The sequence below is a fragment of the Ursus arctos genome, unplaced genomic scaffold (assembly GCF_023065955.2).
Source record: "Ursus arctos isolate Adak ecotype North America unplaced genomic scaffold, UrsArc2.0 scaffold_28, whole genome shotgun sequence".
Taxonomy (NCBI): Eukaryota; Metazoa; Chordata; class Mammalia; order Carnivora; family Ursidae; genus Ursus; species Ursus arctos.
Window position 1 is genome coordinate 15,634,897 of NW_026622963.1, and position 26,926 is coordinate 15,661,822.

Sequence of the window (26,926 nt, forward strand, 5' to 3'; positions counted from 1 at the left end):
CAAGTATTATCATCTGTCTTTTTAATAGGAATTTTGTTTGAAGAAAAGGAGATCAATTGTGCTCAGGCAGGTACCCTAAAATAGAAATCTTTACTTAAGTCTCTGGACTTTGGCATTTCTGGGATATGAAACATTATCATGGATTCAGCTTGTTGGATCATTACCCAGGTAATATAACCTAATTTTTCCACAGCTCTATACTTTGGTAATTTAATTTAAATGAATGTTAAGTCCTTGTTAATTAATGGGCAACATCTGTGCCTAACTTTACACATTACAAATTTTAGAATCTCTTATGACTTTTTTCTTAAATTAGGGACACTCATGAGAGTAAATATTAAACCAATGCTGTCAGGTTAAAATGTTGTAGAATGTGATTTTTACTTATTCCATAGGCATTTATCAAGCAAGTATCACACCACCAAAGTAGTACATGAAAGCTGGAAGCTATCTTCATGACTGCTTCATCCGACTCCCTACATTTTTCAGTAACAAGGTATCATCCAGTCTCTTCTATTTATATTCTATCTGTAGTTACAATCTTCTCATCACACGGCTCTAAATCACATGTATCTTCTGACATGGCCCAGGTCTGTACCTCCAGTGCTGGCTTTTCCTGTCACTTGAGACTTCACTATCCCGCTGCCTACTTGACATATGTTAGATGTCAAACAGGCACCTCAAGCTTAACATGGCATATGTTAGCTTTGTATTTTCTCCTCCAAACCTGTTCTTCTTTGTGGGAGTAGGAAAAATTTTCCTTCTTCCGTCCCAGGTTCTTGGCTGACCTAATTAAATTCAGAGGAGAAAAATTTAATTTCTTACTTACAAGGGCCCCCTAAAAATATGAGATTCAAATAAATGCCCACAGCAGGAAGCTTTTGTACCTTTTAGACAAAGAAATGGTAAGAAATTGGAGAAGTGACAAGGTCTGTTTATATAGCCTTCTTGGTCTTAAATTCCCTCTCTGGTAATAAGGTCGCCTTCTACCCTTGTGGTGCAATGAGGATACCTTTCCCATCAGAGATTTGTTTCCTGCTTTTGGAGAGACAAAAGAGGGTCAGTGTTTACCTCTTGCACTCACTGGTTCTCAAGTCGTTTTATTTATTTTTTAAAAGATTTTATTTATTTATTTATTTGACAAAGAGTGCATGAGAGAGCACAAGCAGGAGGAGCAGCAGAGGGAGAGGGTGGGGAAGAAGCAGACTCCCCTGCTGAGCAGGGAGCCTGAAGTGGGGCTTGATCGCAGGACCCTGAGATCATGACCTGAGCCGAAGACAGACACTTAACTGACTGAGCCACCCAGAGCTCCAAGTCACTTTAATTCAAAATAATCCACATGCCAAAGTGGCATATTTGGGAGCTGCAATATTCTACAGTCCTTCATCCCCAAGTCATTAATTAGACTCTTGAGTGTTACTCTTGATTCTCTTCTTTTCCTCATCTAAATATCCAACCTGTTGGCCTATCATGTTGGCTCTACCTGGAGTCAACTCTCTTTATCCACTTCCTGGAGCCTAAGCCACCTTCTCCTTTATTGCCTTGCCTGTTCCCACTGCGCTCCAAATCTATCTTCCACCTTTTATTATTATTATTTTTTATTTATTTTTTTTTTTTAAAGATTTTTATTATTTATTTGACAGAGAGAGAGAGAGACAGCCAGCGAGAGAGGGAACACAAGCAGGGGGAGTGGGAGAGGAAGAAGCAGGCTCCCATCAGAGCAGGGAGCCCGATGCGGGGCTCGATCCCAGGACTCTGGGATCATGCCCTGAGCTGAAGGCAGACACCCAACGACTGAGACATCCAGGCGCCCCTATTTTCTACTTTTTAAAAGGGAAAATAAGATCCTCTTACCTTACGCCTCTGCTGGGGGCAGTCCACAGCTTCGCCTTGACTTGGAGCAAATCCAGAGGCCTATCCCATCCAAAGGCAGGCCTGGCCCTGCAAGATGGCCCCTCTGCCTCCCTCCCACTCCTGGTCACACTCTCCTCCACCCAGACTCACTCTTTGACTCCCGACTGACATCTCCAGCTGGGCCTCGCAGCTGACTTTGGCTGTGTGCTCCCTGTCAGACCTCTGCTCCTGGGGCCTGGTGACCATCTCAGGCCTGACTTTCGCATTGTCTTCAGGCCTCAGCAACTCAAGTTATCCATTGCTTGGGCCCTTCTCAATTTTGTTCCTTCTTTCATACCTCACACCCAGTTCAACAGCAGATCATGCTTACTTTAATATGGCCATGTCCCACCCTGCACCATGACCACTCCCACAGGGACCACCAATCTTTCTTTCCAGGATTATTGCAATGGCCTCTTACTGTCTCCTTCCTAGTGACCCAGCTCCTCTGCATTCTATTCACACAGCAACTGCTGATCTTTGAAAACCTGAGTTCAGTCACATGACTCCTATGCTCAAAGCCCTCCAAGGCTTCCCTTCTCACTTAGCTAAAAGCCAAAATTCTTACTGTGATTCCTCAGGCCCTACATGAACCCACTCTGGGCTATATCTCTGCTTGCCTGCTTGGCTCGAGACACCTGGACCATCTCTCTGGGCCTGGAACCCCAGTTTCTCCTACACTTGCTTGTTCTTCCCCAAGACATCTCTGCAACTTGTTTCCTTAACCTTTGCTGAGGGTTGCCCCGGGAGGTCCCCTCTAAAAGCCCTAGCTACAGTAGGCCAGGCACACCCCTCCCTGCTGGGTTCCCTGTGCTCCTCCATTTTCTGTGTCCTTCTTGTTGGAATATCCTTCAGATAACATAGCATTTCTGAGAGCGGGGACTTAGAGGTGTTCCGGGAGTGTCTTGTTTAGTTGCTGCAATGCTAAGGGATGCTGATTCCAACGTGTGTCTGTGGGGTTTTCCCACACACCACCAAGCAATTCTTTGACACCAGCTGGGTGTCCTATAATTCAACCCAATTCTGACACTACTTGGAGACAGTGTCAGATGTCACAGGTTAAGGGCTGTCCTGCAAGACTGCCCACAACACACACACACACACACACACTTCAGACACTGGTCACAAGTTCAGGTTATCAACTGTGCTTCTGACCAGTTGGCTATAGACCAGATGTTCCAACAACCCTCTCCTTGGGTTTAACTAATTTGTTAGAGCAGCTCACAGAACTCAGAGAACTTACCAGATTACCAGTTTATTATAAATGATACAACTCAGGAATAGTCAGATGGAAGAGATCCATAGGGCGCATATGGGGAAAGGGCATGGAGCTTCCACACCCTGTCTCGGAGTGCCACTCTCTCTGAATCTCCAGTGTTCACAAACCTGGAAATTTTCCAAACCCCATGCTTTTGGTTTTTATGGAGGCTTCATTACATAGACACATTAAAACATTGGCCATTGGCAACTGATTCGGCCTCCAGCTCCTCTTCCCTCCCTGGAGGTCAGTGGAGTGGGGCTGAAAGTTCCAACTCTTTAATCACATGGTTGATTCCCCTGGCAACCAGCCCCCATCTAAAGTGCTTTCTAAAAGTCACCTCATAAACTCAGGTGTGGCTGAAAAGGATTTATTGTGAATATCAGGACAATATTAGCACTCATCACTCAGTAAATTCCAAGGGTTTAGGAGCTCTATGCCACAAATGGGGACGGAGACCAAATATATATTTATTACTATAAATCACAATATCACAGTCTCGTCCTACTGGAATGTTAGATCCATGAGAATTATCTGTTGTCATCGACAATTCTTCTGAGTCAGTCCCCAGTGCCTAGAACAGTGCCAGGCACACAGTAGGTGAAGAATAAGTATTTACTGAAGGAGGACAATTAAAGTGACTTGCCCAGGGCCCAGCAGCAGGGCCTGGTCAGAGCTCAGTGGTCCAGACCACCAGCCCGGAGTTCATCCAAGCCTGGCCCTGGCCCAGGCGGTCGAGTCTGAGAGTGTAACTGGCAGAAGACATCCAAGCTTAAAACCCCAGCAGAGCAATCTAAGGGAGGTTTACATACCACTGCATATACATCAGAACAGAAGTAATTTCTCAAGGTTCAATGGATCATACAGTGTGGAAACCTCCTGGGAGGCCAGGTGAGTGAGGCCTTAGTGGAAATACTGAATTTGGATTGGTGAAGAGCAGGTGGGGAAAGATTCCAGGCTTAAGGAGCAGTGTGACTCATGGAATCTTGGAACCTTAAAGCGGAATGTAGATGGGAATGAACAAGGCCTGTTCTGAGAAGGGTAAGGAGACCTCTTGCCCTGGGGTTGGGCCAGGAGTAGGGACGGGTGGAGTTAAATCAGTAAGTTGGTGCCAGTTCCCCGGAGGGCCTCAAGGGACCTCTGCCTGAGGAGTCAGCATTTGACCCTGTAAGCAACAGGGGACTCCGGTAAGCTCGAGGCTAAAGAGATGAAGTGAAGGTGTCCAGTAGGTCGAGGAACCATTTTAGCAACATGTGGACTCGTTGAAGCAAGGAGACTGGCAGGCAGTGAGACCCACCCAGAGGCTCTGGGGCCACACTGGGGATAACTCTAGGGATGGAGGCATCTATGGAAATGGAGGGAGCCAGTAGGCCCTGGGGCCTCACAGGGTTAGATGGTGGGGGAATAGGAGGGTCTGTGAGATCTTAGTCTTTGGAAACCAGGGAAGTTGTGGTCCTTCATTTGCTGTTAATACTCAATTTGGGAAGCCATTAGCTCATCATGATATCTGATTTCTTTCCCTGAAAACGCAGGTACTTTAGCCAAATCTTTCTCTGACCCAGGCCTCTACACATTAATATTCTACCCTTAGATATGGCGTGGGGGAGAGGCTTGATATATGGCATACAATATTTTCTTAGTATCTGTCACTCTACCTTCCTTATGCTGGATTCCAACAAATATTGTGGTCTGTGGCAAGGCTCCCTGTAGAGACGTGAAACCTTGGCCTGGCTGGATGGGGTGTGAGGCCCAGGGTACAGGAGGTGAGAGAGTGTCATGGGGGAAGACCTAAGTGATTTGAGCAAAGCTAGGGAAGTGACTTGTAGCAGGCACAGAAGGGACAACCCAGTGCCAGCAGAGGCTGCTAAGGTGGTCTCTTGGGAGATGACAGAGTGTCCCAGTGCAAGAGGAGAAAGGAGGGGCTGGTCTGGAGGAGGCCAACAGCTCCCAGAATCAAGATAGGCCATATCCATAAGGGCTCTTCTCACCCAAATTCCCAGCCAGAGTCTCCTTGCCAAGAAATCTCTGCTTCTTATCTCTGTACTTCCGAAGCAAAAGGCCAAACTGTCACAGCTGTGGCTGGGGGAGAGTGTTACTGCAAAAGCGGGGACTCCCCAATACCTTCTACCATATCCCGCATATTCTTCCACCCCCATGGCTCACATGCTCCCCTCTCTGATTCCCCACAAATACTGAGGGGAGCCCTTTGCCCCAAAAGACACTTCTGCAATTCTGGTCCTCTCCTCCTCTCCCAACAACCACTTTCAATTTCCTGTCACAGCTTCTCCGAGGCCCCCTCAGAACTGCAGCGCACAGGGATATTTTGGCTCTGAGGGTTTACCAGAGAGGAAAAGAAAAATACCTCAAACCAAAGCCTGCCCTTGCCCCTGCGAAATATTCCTCCTTTCAATTAAAAAAAAAAAAAAAAGCCTATTTAGGGAAGTAAGGAAAGGCAGCAAAGATCAGGGAAAGGGAAAAGTCTAGTTACCCAAGAAGTGAACCTGAAAGTAGGTGGAGGTTGAGCAGGGATGGGGAAGGTGTAGAGGCAACAGAATCCCAGCTTCTCGGGCTCTCCCCAAAAGCAGACATCCTCGGTAAATGAGATCTAAAAATCGTAGCATTTGGTATGCCATGGCTCATTAGGATTTTGATTCTAGCTGATTCCGGGAGGAGGCTCCTAACCCGCCCAGGACCTGGGAAGCAGAGCTGGCCCAGGAAGAGCCTGACAGCTGCCAGGGGACTGCGGTGCCTTTTCTCTCACACTCTGCAGCTTCCTCTCTCCTACTGGTGGCAGGGCGCCTTTGTACAGTTCTAGGACTGACTTATGGATCTGGAAACGAAACTAAACTGCTCTAAAGTTTCCAGCTCCGGTCTTTCTGTTTCCCGCTATCCGCGGTATCCCAGTCTGGGCGCGGCACGGGGCGGGGCCAGGAGCTGCGGCGGCGGAAGCGGCCAGGCAGGCGGGAGTACAAGGGGGTTCTGTGCGGCGCGCGCCCCGCCCCGCCCCGCCTGCGCCCAGCCCAGACAGCGGACCAGCGGGCGGGGAGGGGCGGGCGCTGACCGCCGTCTCCTTGCGTCCCGCAGGCGGGGAGCCCGCGCCACCGCGCCCGGGCGGCCGGCGATGATCACCTAGGAGGCTGGCGCGGGCGGGCGCGAGCGGCGGAGGAGCCGGGCGCGGCGACACGCGGCCATGGAGCGGGAGCCGGCGGCCGAGGAGCCCGGGTCCCCGGGTCGTCGTCGGCGGCGGCGGCGGCGGCGGCGGCGCGGAGACGGCAGGACGCGTGTGGTGCGCTCCAACCTGCTGCCGCCCCCGGGCGTCGAGGACCCAGCGGCCAGCGCGACCAAGGGTACGCGGCGGCGGCGGCGCGGGGGCGCCCAGCACCTGGCAGACAACCGGCTCAAGACCACCAAGTACACTCTTCTGTCCTTCCTGCCCAAGAACCTGTTCGAGCAGTTCCACCGCCTGGCCAATGTGTACTTTGTCTTCATCGCGCTGCTCAACTTCGTGCCGGCGGTGAACGCCTTCCAGCCCGGCCTGGCGCTGGCGCCCGTGCTCTTCATCCTGGCCGTCACGGCCTTCAAGGACCTGTGGGAGGACTACAGCCGCCACCGCTCGGACCACGAGATCAACCACCTGGGCTGCCTCGTCTTCAGCAGGTGAGCCGGGCGCTCCAGCCTGTGGAGCGCGGGGTCAGCTCAGGGCCACCGCGCTCAGGCGCTCCGGGAACTTGGTGTTGGGCGCGGTGTGAGTGGCACCGGGCGAGGTGGCCCAGGAGCAGCTGGACGGGGGGCGAAGGGCCTGGCCTCTTTTGCGCTGGGGGACGCAGAAAGCAGGAAACCTAAATGCTGGGCGCGCGAGAGTACCTTGCCCGCGATTGGCACTCAGACGCCGCGTCCAAACCGGAATGATCCCAGGGCTGGAGTCCAGCAGTCTCTGGGCGTCCGCATCCTCACCGCTCCCGCCTTTTAAGTAAAAAGGAGGGAAATCCATGCCCTGCACTCTGGTTTGAAGTCCTAGTTTCAGTTTTCGGCCATGCTCTCTAAATAACCTCTCGTCTTGGGACAACAGTGAAACTGCCACCAAGTTTTGGTGTAACCAGCACAGACATATGAAAAAGCAGGGGTAATAATAGCAGTGTCCATCCATTGATGTGAGCTGTAAGGAGGCCACCCAGCTGGGCACCATCCCATAGTTGACTGTTTAATGTTAACTTTCTAAAAATTAACCCCAGTTTCCAAATGGAAAGACAGGCTTTGAGGGGTTTTTGAGCTTTGCCCATGGTTGGTACCAGGAAATGTCACTACATTGGACACTTTCTCTCTCCCTGCGCCTCCCCAGAGTTTCGGACCCTCAGGCTGGGGGTGACTGCTGTCTCTTCTCCCTTTAGACTCCCCAACCCAAAAGAGCCACTGGGCTGCAGAGCAGTCTTGGAGCTGTGTCCAGTAGCTGAGCCCACCTCAAAGTAGAACCCTTCAGGAAGACAGATGGGCTTGGTTTCCAGACAAAGCTCAGCCCATCTTTCTCTCCTGTTCACCTTGCTTGACTCCTGGTGTAGGGGGCTGATGTGGGCCTCTGAGTTAAGTCTTGTCAGGCTTCCATCATGTGAGAGGCTTCTAGGAAACCCCTTGTGCTCACAGGGGCAGATTGTCCCCCTAAAAGATGACAGTCATGGTTATTCCTACCTCTTAGGAAAACATAGATTCAGAGTATTATTTCTGACTGTCCTAGCAACACTGGTTGTGCTTCATACTTATTTTACAAATGGGTAAACTGAGGTTCAGAGTGGTTAAGTAACTTGCCCATGGCCACACAGCTGCTATGTAGTGGTATTGGAATTTGACCCAGGTCTTTTCAGTTCTACAGCTTTTCCAACATTCTGGTGCTTGAGTTTCTTAAATTTATATAAAACTCACTTGAGGAGCTTGTTAAAAATAACAACTCTCAGGCTCCATTGCCAGTGTTTCTGACCAAGCTCATCTGGGATTGAACCCAGGAATCTGAGTATTTAGTTAGCACAGAAGTGATGCTTATATAATGGCTCACACTTTGAGTAATGCTGCCCTCTTGCTCTCAAGGGATGCCCACTGGCCAGTCAGCAAGCATGATGTCGGTGGACAGGGCTGTGGGATTTCCTGGCTCCTGTTTGCAAAAAGCTGAGGCCAAGAAGGGAGGAGGCACCTATCTCACAAATGTCCTCTGTCCCTAGTGTGAGGACTCTGGGAAGCCGTGCCTCTGGCTTCTGTATGACGTAACTCCGGTGGGACTCTGGCAGGTTTAAGTCCACACACATACCACTTCCTGTTATTACTGAGCCAGTAGCTCCCGTAGCCTCCTTTTCAGAAATACTTGGGCCTCAGGAAATATAGTGTATTTTCAATTGACAAAGTGTTTTTAACCCATTAAGTCAATTGATCCTTAAAACAACCATCACCTCCAACATGCAGATGAGAAAATAGGGTGGGACCCAAAAGTAGTTCCCTTTACTCGACCTCAGAAGGCTTCACAGGATTTTGAAACATTCATCTTCCGCTTGGACCACACCTGTCCATGTTCTCACCTTCTATCCTGACCAGACTGGGATTCTTAAATAATCAGTACAGCCCTAGGGGGCAGGTGCTCGGGATAGTGGTGCTTTCAGGAGACTTTCCTAAATATCTCCTAGCTCCCAAGTTGAATTCCTTGAATGCTTTCCTGGGAAAAGAAGGGGCCTTCTCCTTAGGAAGGCCCCAGGTGCTTATGTGTAGATATGAGAGGGGTGGTAGCTGTTTGTGGAGAGGACTGTCCAGTCATCCTTGCTCAGGAGCCAGGTAAAACTCTTTGAGGCCCAGAAAGTCTGAGATTGATGTTTTCAGGATTGAGCTGTGAGTGATGTGGATTTCTGACCACCCCCCCCCCCCCCGCTCCTCTGAGAATGGTGAGTGACATATGCACCTGTTGCATTCCAGGCTGTGTGTAGCTGCCTTGAAACTCCTGTCCATCAACTCAAACCAATGCCCTGATTTGCTCCTCACCGTGCCAGGCTCTAGCCAGACCCTGGGATAGAAAAGGAGGAGGCTGGGTCTCACCTGGAGCTTACTGTGGGGACTGATTGTACTGTAGGATGTGTCCATGGGCAGGGGACCTGGTAGGGCTCCTAGCCTAGGGATGCAGGATACAGGTCAGGAGAGGCCTCCCAGAGGAGGGCATGAGTGAGGACCAGGGAGGATGTGACCAGACAGGGAGCAGATGCTACTGTTGAAGGAACATGGTGGTGGTGATAGGGCACAACAGGGTCACAGGGCAGCCTGAGACTGCAAGCAGGCCATAACCTGTTTGTGAGGACAAGGTGTCCAGGATCTCAGGGGACTGGCATCAGGACTGGCCAGAGAAACCCAGGAGAGGACTTATTTTATGTCTGGCCACTTTGTTGAGTGCCTTTGGTTACTACAGAGATGATGGGAAACATAGTTGTGAACAATCAAGGTCTGTTCCCTTCTGTGTCATTGTTCTGGTTGATACACAGAGGGGTATAAATGCAGTCAAAGCGTATGTAAATGCAGAGCGAGAGCAAACTTTAGTTGAGGAAGGCTTACCTGCTGACACTGTCTCTGGATGGTGGCTTCTCTTGGTCATCTCTGTGTTCTGACTGCAGCTAGAAGTGCACCAATCATTTACACCATTATTTATGTGGTGTTTCCCTCAGTAACATAGTCCTTGGGTCCCTTCTTTATGAGAATCCCCATCAGACTTGTTAGAAATGCAGCTTCCCAGCCCCCACCCCCCTGAACTGTTGAGCCTGTGGAGGTGGGAGAGCTGGCATCTACATCATAACTTTGGTTACATATGGAAGTTTGAGAAGCAGTCCTCTGCTTCCATGTCCTGAGCCCATTGTATCCTCTCACGGATTTCAGACTGTTGGTATTTAGGAAAATCCTCCTGAGCCATGCCCAGTGGGATGAGAGAGAGGTGGGTGATCCCAGGAGGTCAGGTCCAGTCTGTGGCCTCCCAGCTGGTGGGAACGGTCAGTTTGAGCATCACTCAGCTGTGGACTAGTAGGTTGGGGTGGGTGTGGGAAGCCCTTCATGGTCACACAGACCTCCTTGGTACTGGCAAAGGCTGTCCAGAGAAGTCCTCTCCCTTGGGGCCACAAGTCCTCTCCCTTGGGGCCAGCTGGGACAAGGCTGGTGTCACCAGGGGCTTGGACAGAGAGGGGAGCAAATGGTTGCAGGGTGCAAGGCTGGCAGGGCTGGAAGGGGAGAGGGGACAGGAATACAGAGTCAACTTGGAGATTGGTGATTCTGGTGGCAGGAAAGCAGAGAATAGTTAGCAGAGAAGGAGTTGATGAGGAAGTTGAAGAAGGAACATTCCTAGAAGGGGCTGTTGCCCAGGAGAGGCAAGGGGAAGAAGCAGGGACCCTGCATGGAAGAAAGCGCTCTCATCCTCCTCTGCAACCATTAAGAGCAGTGGGTAACACTTGTTACAATAAGCAAACCTCGGGGCGCCTGGGTGGCTCAGTCGGTTAAACAGCTGCTCTGAGGGTTAAGTGTCTGCCTTCGGCTCGGGTAATGGTCCCAGGGTCCTGGGATTGAGCCCTGCGCCTAGCTCCCTGCTCAGCGGGGAGCCTGCTTCTCCCTCTCCCTCTGCCACTCCCCCTGCTTGAGCTCTCTGATCTCTCTCTGTCAAATAAATAAATAATCTTAAAAAAAAAAAAAAAAAAAAAACAGAAAAAACCAAGCAGACCTCACCCCTGCCTCCTTTTCTCAGAGCAGGCCTTAGAAGGGCTCAGCTTGAGGTGGGGGTGCTGCACAAGGCCCCCTGCCTCGCCTGCACCCTCTTTCCTAACTTGTGAGGTGGGGTGTTGGCCCCAGGTCCACATACCCCTTCTTGTACTCTTGTCCTATGGCTCTCCTGCCCTCTGCCCCAAACCCTGCCTGGGTCAATGTGTAATTTTGTTTCCCTTTTGCCTCTATTCCCTTTGTAATGACTCAAATATAGTCTTACTGACATCTTCCAATGTCTGTCTCCTAGGTGGTGGAAACAGTAGCATTTCTGCATGAAATAACCCGAGGGGACTTTTCACAGAATCATTTGGGCTTTGTACTTGGATCTGAGTTCCATCCTCTTTTGGGAAAACAGGTAGTCAGGGGGTGCTCTAACGCTTATCTTGGAATTGCGCTAACTTTGTTCCCTTTCCTTTGATTCTCACTTCATTTCCCCAGCTCACAGGCGTTATCTGTCCAACCGGCTTACCCTGGCCTTCATGATTTGTTTTTTCAGAAGAGCCTGAAATGACACCCAGTAAAGTTCTCCTTTTGTTTTCTGGTCATTTATCTTGCCTTTCCTCTCTTTCCTTCCCTTTCCTGGGGAGCTATGTCTCTTCCTTGTCAGCAGCAGAAACATCTTTTCCCTGGAAGCATAGCAACTTTGTCTTATTCAGAGTAAAATATTTGCAAAAGCAGAGACACCAGGACGAGATCCAGGAGACAGGAGCATGCCCAGATAATGCATGTCCTCTTTACGCAGGGATATCTCTCAGATACACTAGGCAGGGGGACACTTGAGGAATAATATTTGGATGTTGCCATTCACATGGTTTTTAGAAGTTATTTTTCTTTTGATACCTGTCATGTGTCACATGTGACTAGGCTCATGGTTGTCAAGTTGTAGAAAAAGAACCTTTCTTTTCCTAAAACCTTGGTTGCCCTCGGAAGGTAGGCATGGGGCAGGGTTTTTTTTGTTTGTTTTTTTGGGGGGGGTTTGCTTGTTGATAGGAGGCAAGTATTTTATATGTATAATTCCATCTTAACCTAACAACAGTCATATTTTCACATCTCCATTTTTCACAGGTGGGGAGACTGAGGCCATAATTCCATCTTGTCCTCCCAACAGTCTCATTACTTTTTACATCCCCATTTCTCAGGTGGGGGAGACAGGCGTCAAGACTTGATAGCTTGCCTAAGGTCTCCCTATTAGGAGGTAGAAGTACCATAGCTGGAGTCCACAGTCCTTCTGCTCTGACTCTACTTTTATAGATATTTTTGTACTTGAGACCCCTCCCCCCAGAAGACAGGCCTCATTTAAAAAAAAAAAATTGAAAGTTGTATTCATCTCAAAGTACTTCCTAACTTCCCATATGATTTCTTCTTTGACCCATTAGATATTTAGGAAGGTCTTATTTAATTTCCACATATTTGTGCATTTCCCAAATTTCTTTCTGTTACATCTGTGTAAACTGTTAAATCTGTGTTACAGATTTCTAATTTCATGCTATTCACACATATAGAGAAGTGCACGTATAACATACCATCATGCAGTTTCAACAGTTAGCAGCTCATGGCCAGTGCTGTTTTATCCTACCCCTCCCTCTCCCATTTATTTTGAAGTGCACCCCAGATATTTCTTCTTTAATTATTTATCTTTCGAAAAGCAATGATTCCTTTTAAAACTAAACTGCATATCTGAAACTAATGATGTACTATGTGTTGGCTAACTGAATTTAATAAAAAAAATAAAAATAAACTGCAGTTTCATTATCATACCTAAATTTATACTAATTCCTTGATATTATGAAGTACCCAGTCTGTGTTCAGATTTTCATTTGTCTGGTAAATACTATATATATATTTTTCAATCTGTGTGTTTGAATCAGATCCAAATAAAGTCTCACTGTGGTTGGCTGATAGGTCTTTTAGGTCTCCTGTAATCTGTGGATATCCCCCTCTAAAACTCCATTTCTCTTTCTTATTTTCTCCTTGCAATTTGGAAGAAACTGAGTTATTTATACTGTAGGGCTTCCCGTGGTCTAAGTATAACTGATTACTTTCCTGCAGTATCTTCTTTTCTGCAGTAATTCCTGTTTAGTGGTAGATTGGTCTGGATACTTTATCAGAACTTCCTCAGGTACAGATTTGACTTTCTTTTCTTTTTGTTTTTTTTGGGGGGTTTTTTTTGGCCAAAACCACATTCATAGATGGTGTTCTGTACTTCCATCAAGAGGAACATAATTTTTTTTGTCCCTCTTTTTTCTGATGGATGTTAGCAGCCATAGGTGATCACTGCCTCCGTCCATTAATTTGTTAGTGGATGCCAAATGTTGATGGTCTAATTCTTTAATTTATTATTGGGAATACTTTTATAAAAAGATCCTTCCCCTCATCTACTACCTAAGTTCCCAGTGGTACGACTCATAAGAAAAGAGAAATAAGTGTTTGATTTAGATCCCTGGCATCTTCTAATGGGAACCAATTGGCTTTCTAAAACTTTTAACCTTTTATTTTGAGATAATTTGTAGGAAAATTGCAAAAATAGTGCAGAATTCTTGTATATCCCTCACCTACCTTCTCCTAATTTTAACATTTTATTTAACTGTACTACAGTGGTTAAAACTAAGAAATTAACATTAGCACAAAGCTATGTAATTCCATTTTTTTTTCGAATCTAAACAGTTTTCCCTTAATGCATTGCTGTAGGTCAGTTATTTTGCATATCGATCCTGTATCCCCCCCACCTTGCTAACTCATTTATTAAGGCTAATACTTGCTTTGTGGATTCCTGAGAATTTTCTCTATACTATCATGTCTTGTTCTCGATCTGAGAGGGAAACATTCAGTCTTTCACCATGAAGTATGGTGCTAGCTTTGGCTTTTATATAAATGCCTTTATCAGGATGAGGAAGTTCCCTTCCGTTCCTACTTTGCTGAACTTTTTTTTTTTTTTTTTTTAAGATTTTATTTATTTATTTGAGAGAGATAGAGACAGCCAGCGAGAGAGGGAACACAAGCAGGGGGAGTGGGAGAGGAAGAATCAGGCTCATAGCGAAGGAGCCCGATGTGGGGCCCGATCCCATAACGCCAGGACCACGCCCTGAGCCGAAGGCAGACGCCCAACCGTTGTGCCACCCAGGCACCCCTTTTTTTTTCTTTTTTGATCAAGAAAGAGTGTTAGATTCTGTTAAATGCTTTTTCTTTATCTGTTGACATGATCATGTGGCTTTTGTCCTTTATTAAATTAATACAGTGTATTACATTGATTTTCATATGTTAAATCATTTTGCCTTCCTGGGATCAATCCTCTGTGGTCATGGCGTAGAATCCTTTTTATAATTTTCTGGGTTGAGTTTAGTAGAATTTGCTGAAGATTTTTGCCTTTGTTATTTATATGGGATATTGAGGGTGTGTGTGTGTATATCCTTGGTTTCGCTCTAAAGAAAACACTATACTGGCATCATAGAATGAGTTGGGGATGTTCCTACTCTTCTCAGTTTTGGAAGAATTGGTATTAATTCTTCATTAAATGGGAAAATTTAACATTGAGGAGAACTTTATGCTTTTCTTTGTGGGGAGTTTTAAAATCACTAATTCAATCTCAGTACTTGTTATAGGTCCATTCACATGTTCTATTTCTTTTTGAGTCAGTTGTGGTACCTTTTTATCTTCCTAGGACATTGTCCACTCATCTAAATTACCTTGTTGGCGTGTAGTTGTTCATAATAATCCCTTATAATTCTTTTTTATTTTTGTAAGGATGATGGTAACATATCATCTTTTATTACTAATTTTAACAGTGTGAGCTTTTTTATTTGCTTGCTCATTCTATCTAAAGATTTTCCAATTCTGTTGATCTTGTCAAAGAACCAAGTTTTTTGTATTGTTGATTTTTCTCTATTGTTTTCCCATGCTCTATTTCATTTATTTCTGCTCTAATATTTATTATTTCCTTCCTTCTGTTTGGCTTAGGTTTAGTTTGATCTTCTTATAGTTACTCGAGGCAGAAGGTTAGGTTATTTTTTGGGATGTTTTTTCTTTGTTAATAAACGTACTGACAGCTATAAATTTCCCTGTAAAAACTACTTTAGTTGCATCTCATAAGATTGGATGTATTATATTTTCTTTCTTTCTTTTTTTTGGTCTCAAAATATTTTCCTGTTTTTCTGGTCATTTCTTCTTGACCCATTGGTTATTTAGTAATGTCTTAGTAATTTTCACATGTTTGTGAATTTTTCAAATTTCTTTCTTTTACTGATTTCTAATTTCATTTGATTGAGATACTTTGTGTGATATCAATCCTTTAAATTCATTGAGGCTTGTTTCGTGATCTAGCCTAGAAAATGTTCCATGTGTGCTTGAGCAAAATGTGTAGTCTGTTGTATGAAGTGTTCTATAGATACCTATTAGCTCTAGTTGATTTAAAATGTTATTTACATTTTCTATTTCCTTGTTGATCTTCTGCCTGTTGTTTTAGTCATTATTGAAATTAGGGTGTTTGAAGTCTCCCAACTTACTGAATCCTTTATTTCTCCATTTCTGTTAGCTTTTGATTCATGTGTTTTGGGGCTCTGTTAGATACATAGCTTTTTAACATTTTTATGTCTTGCTGATGAATTGACCTTATTATCATTATAAAATGCATTATTTGTCTCTACCAGTTCTTGTCTTAAAAATCTATTTTGTCTAAAATTAATATAGGTACTTCAGGTCTCTTGGTTACTGTTTCCATGGTATATTTTTTCTCATCCTTTTACTTTCAACCTATTTTTGTCTTTGAATCTAAAGTGTGTGTCTTGTAGATGGCGTATGGTTGAATTATGTATTTTAAAAAATTTATTCTGCCAACTTTTGCCTTTTGATTATAGTATTTTATTAACATTTAATGTAATTACTGATAAGATAGGGTTTATGTCTGTCGATTTGCTGTGTGTTTTCTGTATGTCTTACATGTTTCTGTTCCATAGACTTCCATGATTGCCTTCCTTAAATATTTTTCTAGTGTACTATTTTTTTTTTTAAAGATTTTATTTATTTATTCGACAGAGAGAGAGACAGCCAGCGAGAGAGGGAACACAAGCAGGGGGCGTGGGAGAGGAAGAAGCAGGCTCATAGCGGAGGAGCCTGATGTGGGGCTCGATCCCATAACGCCAGGATCACGCCCTGAGCCGAAGGCAGACGCTTAACCGCTGTGCCACCCAGGCGCCCCTCTAGTGTACCATTTTAATTACTTGTTGTTTCTTTTACTATTTTGATGTTCTTAGTTATTGTAATGGTGCTATAGAGATTACAAATAGTATCTTAATTTAAAATAATGTAGTTCACATTAATACTAACAGTTTCTATAGTGTATAGAAAATTTGTTCCGTATAATTCTATTTTCTCCCTCTCCTTTGTGCCTATAAATTTGCATCTTTACACATTATACATCCATCAACACAGATTTATAATTATTGCTATATGGAATTGTCTTTTAAATCCACATAGGAGAAGAAACAGTTTTGAAAAAATATACTTGTCTTTTTTGCCTCAACTGGTATATCACCTTCAGGAAGCTGCAGTGTTGAACAATTGCTGCTGATTCTTTTCTTTTTTTTTTTTTTTTTTATTTTAGAAAGAGAATGCGCTCCCCCACAGGAGTTGGGGGAGGGGCAGAGAGAGAGATAATCTCAAGCCAACGCCCTGCTGTGCACAGAGTTTAAGGCTGGGCTGGATCTCACAACCCTGAGATCATGACCTGAGCCAAAAGCAAGGGTTGGACACTTAACTAAGGGATCCACCCAGGGGCCCTGCCGCTGATTCAATGCATGCCCTGGGTATAGGGCTTTTCCCACAGAGCGAGGTCCAGATCAGCTCCTGATACAACATTGTTCTGGGTTTGGGACTTTCTGAGGAACTCTGAACTCAGCCTACGCTTTCTGGTGGCATCAAGTCAAGATGATTTTCGTAGGTACTGTGGAGCTAGGGAGAGGGCAGTGGGAATAGGTCAAGTTCAAAATTCCACAAATCCTACTATTGCAGTTTTTTTTTTTTTTTAAAGATTTTATTTATTTATTTGACAGAGAGAGAGAGATAGCCAGCGAGAGAGGGAACACAGGTGGGGGGAGTAGGAGAGGAAGAAGCAGGCTCCCAGCGGAGGAGCTTGATGTGGGGCTCGATCCCAAGACTCTGGGATCAAGCCCTGAGCCAAAGGCAGATGCTTAACGACTGAGCCACCCAGGCGCCCCCTACTATTGCAGTTTTTCTTGCATAAACGCCCCTCAGCTTGTGGCAAGCCTTGTTAACACCCAGCTTCTGAAAAAGTTGGTTTGGAAATTTTGCCAGTGTTTGCTTTTATGTAAGAGGAAATTTATATGGAGGTCCTCATTTCACCATTCTGGTAGTCCCACCTCCTGGTCAGGTATTTTGTACAATTTCCCTCAGTTTGTGTTGGTGTACTGTTTCTCATGATTAGATTGAGACCTGGGTTTTTGGCAAGAATACCACCGAAGTGATGTCCTTCGCACTAGATGATATCAGGGTGTACATGATGCCTGTATATCTTATTATTGATGACACTAATTTTGATCTCTTGGTTAGGATGGTGTCTCTTGGGTTTCTACATTGTAAATTTATTATTTTCCTGTTGTAAAAAATTAATATCTTGAGACTGTATAGGTATCTTATTTCTTCTCAAACTTTCACCCTCCAACATAAGCACCCACAGGCAGATCTTGGTGGTGTTCTAATGGTGATTATTTTTTACCCTCATTCCTTTTGTATTTATGGAGTAGAATTCTTGGAAGAGCCATTTTTTTCCTTCTTCATTGGTAATTTACTCATTTATTCCTGTCAGTGGAGATTTGTGGATATTTATTCTATTCTGTTGGTTGTAATTGAATGCTGTTGTAATTTCTGTTGTTGCTCACACAGTTCCAGCTTTGCTGACTGGGAGCTCTTTCAGTGTAGCCCTGTGTCCCTTTGACATGTCCTCAACCTTTCTTGTACTCTTCCCTGGCTCTAAGATGTTCCAGGCTTATCTTTTATTTTCTTTGCTCCAGTTCTGGAATTAGCTACTTATCCTAAGGGGTATTTAGCTTTTTAAAAATAATTATTATGGATTTCATGGATTTATTTACTAGGGAATTCATATGTTTAAATATAATCCATTGGTTTTTGGGTCTGTTGTGGTTATTCTTGTAGTTGATATCCTCTGGTCAATAGGAGCCAATCCACTTGGCTCCTGAGTGGGTTTTTTGTTTTTTTTTTAAAGATTTTATTTTATTTATTTGACAGAGAGAAAGACAGCCAGTGAGAGAGGGAACACAAGCAGGGGGAGTGGGAGAGGAAGATGCAGGCTCCCAGTGAAGGAGCCTGATGCAGGGCTTGATCCCAGGACTCTGGGATCACACCCTGAGCCGAAGGAAGAGGCTTAACAACTGAGCCACTCAAGCGCCCTGGCTCCTGAGTTTTTTGATATAACCCACAATTATTTTTTGTTTTTTGAGTTTTTTTTTTGGTCTGTATCCCCAGCTCATCTTAAATATTTCCTACCAACCAGAAGAGGCCTTCTTATTTTTTCCCCTGGTTTTATTGAAATATAATTAATATATAGCACCATGTCAATTTAAGGAGTACGGCACAATGACTTGACTTAAATATATCATGAAATGATTACCACAATAAGATTAGTTAACATCCATCATGTCATACAGATATTAAAAAAAAGGAAAAAAAAGAAAAAAGTTTTTTTCTTTGTGGTGAGAACTCTTAGTGACCTTACATATACACCACAGTATTGTTAGCTAAGTCACCACGTTGTACATTACGTCCCTACAACTTGTTTATAACTGGAACTTTGTACATTTTGACCACTTTCACCTATTTCCTCTATTCCCCCACCCCCTGCCTCTGCTCTCTGTATATATGATTCAGTTCTCTTTTGTTTTGTTTTGTTTAGATTCTACACAGAAGTGAGATCATAGAGTATTTGACTTTCCCTGTCTGACTTATTTCACTGAGCATACTGCCCTCTAGGTTTATTTATCGTGTCACAATGGCAGAATTTCCTTTTTTCTCATGGCTGAATAATATTCCCTTGTATATATACACCACCAGTTTTTTATCCATTTATTTGTCAGTGAACACTTAGGTGGTTTCCATGTCTTGGCTACTGTAAATAATGCTGCAGTGAACATGGGGGCACACATATCTCTTCCATATAGTGTTTTTGTTTCCTTCGGGTATATTCCCAAAAGTGGAATTGCTAGACCATATGGTAATCCTGTTTTTTTGAGGAACCTCCATACTGTTTTCCACAGTGGGTGCAGCAGTTTGAAATCCCACCAGTGATACACAAGGGCTCCCTTTTCTCTGCATCCTTGCCAATACTTGTTATTTCTTGTCTTTTGGGACTAACCATTCTGATTGGTGTGAGCTGATACCTCATTGTGTGTTTGTTTGTTTGTTTGTTTTGTAGTTTTTGATTTGTGTTTCCCTAATCATTTGTAATGTTGAACACCTCTACAGGTACCTGTTGACCATTTGATGTCTTCTTTCAAAAATGTGTTAAAATCCTTTGCCCATTTTTAATTGGATTAGAAGCCTTATTTTTTTTTTTAAAGATTTATTTATTTTAGAAAGAGAGAGCATGTACAGAGGGGTGGGGGAGTAGGCAGGGCTGGGTAGAGGTAGAAGAGGAGGGAGAGAATATCCAGCACACTCCCTGGTGAGCATGGAGCCTGACGTGGGGCTTGATCTCATGACCTTGAGATCATGACCTGAGCTGAAACCAAGAGGCAGACGCTGAACCAGCTGAGCCACACAGGCGCCCTGAAGCCTTGTTATTTTTAATCCAATTCTTCTGTAGCTTTCAGTGCCCCGTGAAGCCCAGTATCCTGCTTCGCTTTGCCGTGGTATAGCTAGATCCTCACCTGAGGGTCATTCTTTGTGATGTTCACAAACTCTGCAAGTTCCATCTTTCCTGGAAGGGGTCAGGTATCTCCTGTCTGGGGACAGTACTGCACCCAGGTGTACTTGCAAATACTTGGTTATCACAGTGACTGCTGGTCTTCCTGGCACTTGGTGTTCATCGGCCCGGCTGCCGAATGGTATGTGATGTACTTGCTTTGCTCTGGACAGCCCCACCCCGTAAGGAACTGCCCTGCCATCATTGAAAAGCATTTTTGGAAGACTTTGAAAGTACCCACTTATCTGTGTTTCTGGATTATTTGACTTGAGAAGATTGAGAAGAGCCTGTGTGACATTAGGGTCCTGCCCTTCACGAAAATGGGGTGGTCCAGCTACTTGTTGAATTCCTAATTCAGGGGAGCCCAGTGTACTTATTTGTACAAGTCTTATCCTTGCTATATTTAGTTCATTGCAAGAACTAACAGGAAAAAATGGAAAGGCTATTTTGATTTTGCTTTTTTAGAGTACTCTTAGCTTAGCTTTCCATGTTTGCTTGTTTTGCATTTTCCCGGACTACAGTTTGTGTGCATTCCCTGCATATACGGTCTGTGGTTATTTTTCCCCTGGGCATACTGTAGTTTGAAATACTTTGCCTACCAAACTATTTTCATTAGGTAATAACAAATTCGTTTGCCCATATTAAGCCAATCAGGGACAATTAAAACCCCTTCAATGAGGTTGAACCCTTGCCAACAGTTAGATGCTGGGCAGGCTGCATCTCTCTTCAGCCCAGTGCCCTCATCTAAATAGGAGGGAGGATTAAGTGAGATGATGCCCAAAAAGGTTGGAGCAATGCCAGGCAGGCAGGTCAGTGTTTGAAGAAGTTATCTGTAGCTTGTTATGATGATTATTGCTACTACTGTTATTTCTGTTATTGTTCAGATCTTTTAGTCAAAATTTTCTTAACATTGTTAATTACACTGAAGTAGATGTACTTCCAGCCAAAACAAAGAACTTTAAGTGTCATTTCACCTGTGTGTTTTTACCATGGGTAAATGGACAGTTTTTGAAAAACATTTTGAAATATTGAAATAATGGAATAGTGGACTCCCATTGCTAACTTCCTGGACCCCTGACAATCCAGGGATACCCTTCGTTGGCTTAAGTACCTTCTTAGAAATGCATTTCACTGGAAATGCACTGTGGGGAAATAGCAAAATTAAGGCATTATTTGCTTATTAGAGAGCAATGTGTGATGTATTTTGGTAATTATTTGGCAATAACCCTTTTTTAAAAAAATACATCAAATAAGTTTAATTCATTGATCTGTTTAATGGTGTCTTTGAAATTCTGTTATAACAATTTAAAAAACCTAAAGTAAAAAAACCTAAAGTAAGTCTTTGGTTTTCAAAAGGAAAACAAACCTAGAGCTGCCAGGACTTGCTTCCTCCAGAGATGGGCCCTGCAGGACTCCTCAGAAGAGTGCTTCCCAGGCATCAGGGTCCATGATCCCTGATCTTAGAACAGTCCAGACATTAGATCTGCGTGGGAATCTGCCTTGGTTCTTCTCCCCCAACAGGTTTGCCTCTTTCAGGAACTGTAGCACTTTCCTAGAAAGGCCCAGGGTGTGAAACAGACACCCTGGGTCTTAAAAAGCTGCCCCCTCCAAAGCTCTGGAGCCCCCCCCCCCCCCCAAATCCCACTTCTCCCATCTCTCTTCCTGTTCTTCTACTTCCCCCACCAGTGCTTTTCTGAATGGAACCTTCTGTCTCTGAAGGAATCCGGTAACAGAGGGGTTAATGAAATGGAAGGAAATCCAGCTGTCACCAAACAATTGAACTGAGCTCTTTGTTCTCACCCTCATACTACTCTTCTATCCCACCCTTTATTTTGGGGTACTTCTAATAGCAGTTTTTTAAACAAATCAAGTTCGGGAGGGTCTGTTTTTGGTTCCTATTTCCATCCTTCATCATAATGTGAACTTGGGACTCTTGGTGGTATGTGTAGTGTGTCCGCTGTGGACGGAGAGGCGAGCGTGGCCGATGCTTAGTGGCACCCCATCTGTGCAGCAACAGCCTCATTCGGGTGGCAGTTCCAGCGCTCTAAAGGGGTGAGTGGGTGGAGGAGGGGCCCTGGGACTTACTGTGAGGGTGTGGCTGCATCCTTTTTTTGTGCATGGGCAGAGACACAGATGGGGCCTCTCCCCCAGCCCTCTGCCAAGTTGGATATCATTCTCATTTCAGTTACAAAATCCATCCACTCTCTCTATCTCGGTCATCGTCAATGTACAGTGGTTCAGGAAATCTATTGACTCAGAAAACTCAGAACAATCTGAGGCAAAAAGGCAGCGCAGGAAGTGAGTGTGTTATCGGGAGGGAGGCCATGGTTCCTCTTGGGATGCCTTCAGCTTTTGTCTCTCAGAACAAGCAAGCCATTTTTAAACATAAATCCAAATGATATGTTTCAGAATGTCTCCTGTAGATGACAAATAAGGGCACACATGTTCCCCACAAACGTTTAGCAGTCTCAAGATACACATGGCATTTATTTATTTTCTGAAAAAGAGCACTTTTATTAAATTGCATAATACTAGCTATGTCTTGTTCCTCCTGGCTTTTTGGTAGAAGCCTAGGCAGTGCCATTCCATATTGTAATTGTTATCACCCTCTTTCTTTTCTTTGTTCATTTTGCCAGGACAGACTTTAGTCAAATCAGATGTGTGCGACTTTTCCTGGCACTTCGCTGGCATTGTGACTTGCATTGTAACATTTTCCATTTACAATTTTTCTTTTTTTGGAAAGAAAATCGTTGCCTTTAAGTGGGATGGAAAGTTTGATTCATTGCGTTGAAATCTGGTTGCTGCGTTGCCTTCTGTAGCACCACGGTGAGTGCACTGTGGCTGGGACGCCGCCAGTGCAGAGGCCCGGCTGCTCCTTCAGACAGAGGTGAGAACCAGAGTTGGGTCCCAGTGCTGTGGCAGCAGCCCCACGGATAGGGACATCTTCATGGGTTCTGATCGGACTCACCACTGATCACCATAAACCTCCCTGCTTATGGTCTTAGTTTCTTTTTACCCTTTTGGTTTCATATCCTATTAATTCCTCTGTGATGTGTGTGGGGGATATAATGGGAATTCCTTCATCATAAGCCTGTGGGGCTGGGAGAAGGGTGTGTGGATGGGTGGAGGGAGCATCGTGTCTGTAATTCTTGGCTCTGTTCCCAAAAAGTGCATTCAGTAACATTTTAAATCAGTCAGTCGCTGCATTGTCAGTCCTGTGTTAACATTGTCATTTCATTGTCTGTATTTGAGGTTTTGACACCTGGGGCCTTGTTGACCCTGAGGTTACTGCCACTCCCAGGAACCAGCCATTTCCTAGAGACAGCAAAGGACTTGTCTGTGAGTGCCCCTTTCATATGTAAACCAAAGAATCCAGAGCCCACACACCAAACAGTTCCACTTCTTTATCAGGCTGTCACACTCAGGGTCACCATCCCCCTGCCCTAATCAGCCCAGGGCCAGGTGCCAGACTAGGAGGGGCAGCCCCTATGCCCCTGCTTACCCTACCCTGCCCATTCCTTCCAGTGGAAACCACAATAAAGGGTCTTGCCAGCATTTTCTCCTTGTTCCTTTTTTTTTTTTTTTTAAGATTTTATTCATGTATTTGACACAGAGGGAGAGAGAGTGCACGCACGCGCACAAGCAGGGGGAGCCGGAGAGGGAAAAGCAGGCTCCCCACTGAGCAGGGAGCCCGATGTGGGGCTTGATCCCAGGACCCTGAGATCATGACCTGAGCTGAAGGCAGATGCTTAACTGACTGAGCCAACCAGGCGCCCCCATTACCTTGGTTATTAATCGGATCACAAGTCCTTAATGTAGAAGAGAGGCCCGGGAGTTGCAGTGTGAAAGGGGCACAAGAGATCTCGCTGGCTTTGAAGATAGAAGAGGAGCCACAACCTGAGGAATGTGGATGGCCTGGAGAAGCTGGGAAGTCTAAACAACAGACTTTCTCCTGCATCCTCCAGAAGGAGCTCTGTCCTGCAGAAACCTCGGCTTTACCCCCGTGAGACCCATGTCCGACTCCTGATCTCCAGAACTATGCGATAATACATTTATGTCGTTGTAAGCCACTGAGTTGTAATTTGTTACGTCAGCCATAGGAAAAGAATACATTTGTGTTCTTGGAGTATATAACACATGCCAAGTGCTTGAACTACAGCTTTTGATGTGTTACTATTGATTTATATAATTTCAGTTAAAAACATCTGTAGCCATTTGAATTATCTGAGAATACATGAGGAGCCCACCTTGCTTCCTGGAATCATGAAGACATGATACGATGGAAAAGAGGTGTTTATTTTTTTTTTTTTCAGTTGAAATATTTATTGATAAAACATTACACATTTCTGTAGTACTATATGGTTTCAGAATTTTTATGAACTTGTATGGTGAATTTCCCGGCTGGCCCTGCAAGGTACTTGTAAATTCTTTGTTGACCCTCTAGGGAAATCATGGGCCAGAGAGAGGTCTCAGCTCAGGAGGCACAGAGCTGGGGAGCGGACAGGTGGCCCTTGGGCTCTGCGATCCCAGGTGATGCTAGCAGGGCGACTGGCCACCTGCTGACCGTGTGTTGCTGTTTATGAGCATCCTGGGCCATTTTCAACTTGGATGGATGTGTGTGTGGATGGGATCCAGCTATTAAATGTTTCAGGCTTTTGAGAAAGTGTCTAGAACCAGATAATTATCCTGATGACATGGCAGAACCCAGAATTTACCAAGGGTAAATGACAAAGAGACTGCATATATCCTTTTTAGAAAAATTTAAATGTTATAGACAGTCTTTTTAGTGTAGCTGGATCATATGAGTAATCTCCAAACTTTTTTGATCTCACACCTGTCAGTAAAAAACACCTGTGCATGTGCAATTAATGTGTATTTATTTATGTATAAGTCATAGGCATTCAGTGCATGATTGAATGAATAAATAAATAAATTGAGAAATAACCATTACAAATTAAAGTTGCGGTGTTTTTTGCATCCCAGTGGTGGTGTATTTTTTGTGTGTTGCATCCCTTCAGGGACTGAGGTCCTAGAACACCTTCACGTAGCTTTATGGTTGTGAAATCATCTCAGACCACTGATAGAACGTTGCGTATTTTTAGTCATGTATCAGTCCAGTTCATTGTCTTGATTTCCTTTTTATCTGGGGTTACTTATGATGTTTTAGAGAACTGTAGGCACCACTGATGCCCATCCTGTGCACATAGGGACGGGCCTTACTTGGTGCAGTGGGGCTGGTTCTGGTGAGCAGCCTGTGAGCTGCTGGGTGTGTGACTGCATCCACTTTCCCGACCTGCGTGGGTCACCGCTGGTACAGGTGGGGAGCCAGCACAGGCTTGTCCCTTCACACAGGGCAGCGAGCTGCGCCGCACAGCCCCACTGGCTACCTATCTTTGAGTGTGCTTTCTCATGTACCTTGAAATTTTAAAAAATTTTACCGTGGTAAAATATACATGACATTCGCCATTTTAACCACTTTTAAATGTACAACTCGGTGACATTAATTACATTCACATTGCTGTGTAACCATCACCACCATCTATGTCTAGAACTTTTTCATCGTCCCAAAGTGCAACTCTACCCATTGAACAGTAATTCCCAATTTCCCTTCCCTAGCCCTTGACAACCACTATTCTACTTTCTGTCTCCATGATTTTGACTCCTCTGGGTACCTCATATGAGTGGCGTTATTCATGCAGTATTTGTTCTTTTGTGGCTGGCTTATACACTTAGCATAATGGCTTCGAGTTTCATCCATGTTGTAGCATGGGTCAGAATTTCCTTCCTTTTTGAGGCTGAGTAATATTTAGGGATGTGTACATACCCCATTCTATTTACTCGTTCATGTGATGATGGGCACTTGGGTTGTTTCCATCTTTTGATGTTGTGAATAATGCTGCTGTGAACATGGGTGTGCAAATACATGATTGACTATCTTATGGTTTACATTTATGGTAATGTTTTGCATGGATTTCATTTGCATTCCCTTTCCAGGGGATGTATCCAGGATGGCAGAGTAAGGGAAGGTTATTAAGGCAGGGTGAACTGCGTATGGGGTCATTTTCCTACTGTTAGCTTTTGTCTTGCTCTCATGGACTCTAAGAAGGTCACTTTAGCCCCTTAACTGGAGGTGACAGTGCCGACGGACAGGCCTCCAGGGGCTCCAGCCAGGGCCAGGTGTGTACCTAGCACACTTGTCCCCCCGACAGATGAGTACACATAGTCGCTTGGACGGGTTGCTATCAACAATGACAATGTCAAGTGCTCCTCTGTGGTCTGTTGCCTAGATATTATCCCACTCTTTATCTTTGAGTTTGACATTCCTTTTGAATCTAGAGGCAGCCCTACTTGCTGGCTGCATGGGCACTGCTGTAGGCTTGCAGCATAGTGTGGGGAGCAGTGCTGGGTGCTAGGGGCACGCTGGTGGAGGAGACAAGGCCTGGTTACTGCAGCTTCATCACCAAGGTGGCGTCTTATGCACACTTGGAGAGTGGGCCATGCTGACTTGTTGATTTTGAAGCCATGATTTGGTCTTTGTTGCCGTTCAGTCAGCTGTTTTACCTCCATTTTCCTTTACGGTTATTCATAGTATGCGTCCTTTGTTCACACTGATCTTTGGCTGTCAGATTGAGAAGTTGCCCGCTAGTGTATCTCATAGCTCAGGAGAACCGCTGGCGGAGGGGTGTGCGAGCCGAGGTTTTACCTGGTGAGTGTCTACCCATGGCATGCAAAGGTGCCATGTTCTTCCTGCATTTGGGGGATTTCTCCTGGTCAGTTCAACCCATCGAAAGGCCCTTGTTCAGTGATCTGCCCTTTTGGTCAAATCAGAGGCATGCAGTGATTGATTATGGGACAAACAGGAAGGTCAGTCTTATCTAAAATATGTCTGTGAAGCCAGGGACCTCATGTGTACCTACGGTGATCCCGCCAAGGCTCCCAGTCTTCCTGGCCCCAGCCCCATTCCATGTCTCATTTTACAGGTGGGGCTAAGCATGTCCCCATCAGGCAAGTCTGCGGGTCCACAGTGCTGGCTGCTTTGTGGCTGGGAGCTGAGCCAGGGTGTGTGGGGCAGGCAGGGGATTGTG

The 26,926-nt window shown here is 45.0% G+C and overlaps 1 protein-coding gene across 3 annotated transcripts in view; it reads left to right on the forward strand.

Moving 5' to 3' along the window:
• The first annotated feature begins 6,155 nt into the window (after positions 1–6,155).
• Positions 6,156–26,926, forward strand: part of ATP10A (ATPase phospholipid transporting 10A (putative)) — a 187,749-nt gene continuing 166,978 nt past the window's right edge. For all 3 annotated transcript variants that reach the window (XM_026510297.4, XM_026510298.4, XM_057303652.1), the window contains exon 1: positions 6,156–6,808. In XM_026510297.4, coding sequence (XP_026366082.3) covers positions 6,342–6,808 — 467 coding nt within the window. In that variant the 5' untranslated portion in view covers positions 6,156–6,341. The remainder of the gene's footprint in view (positions 6,809–26,926) is intronic.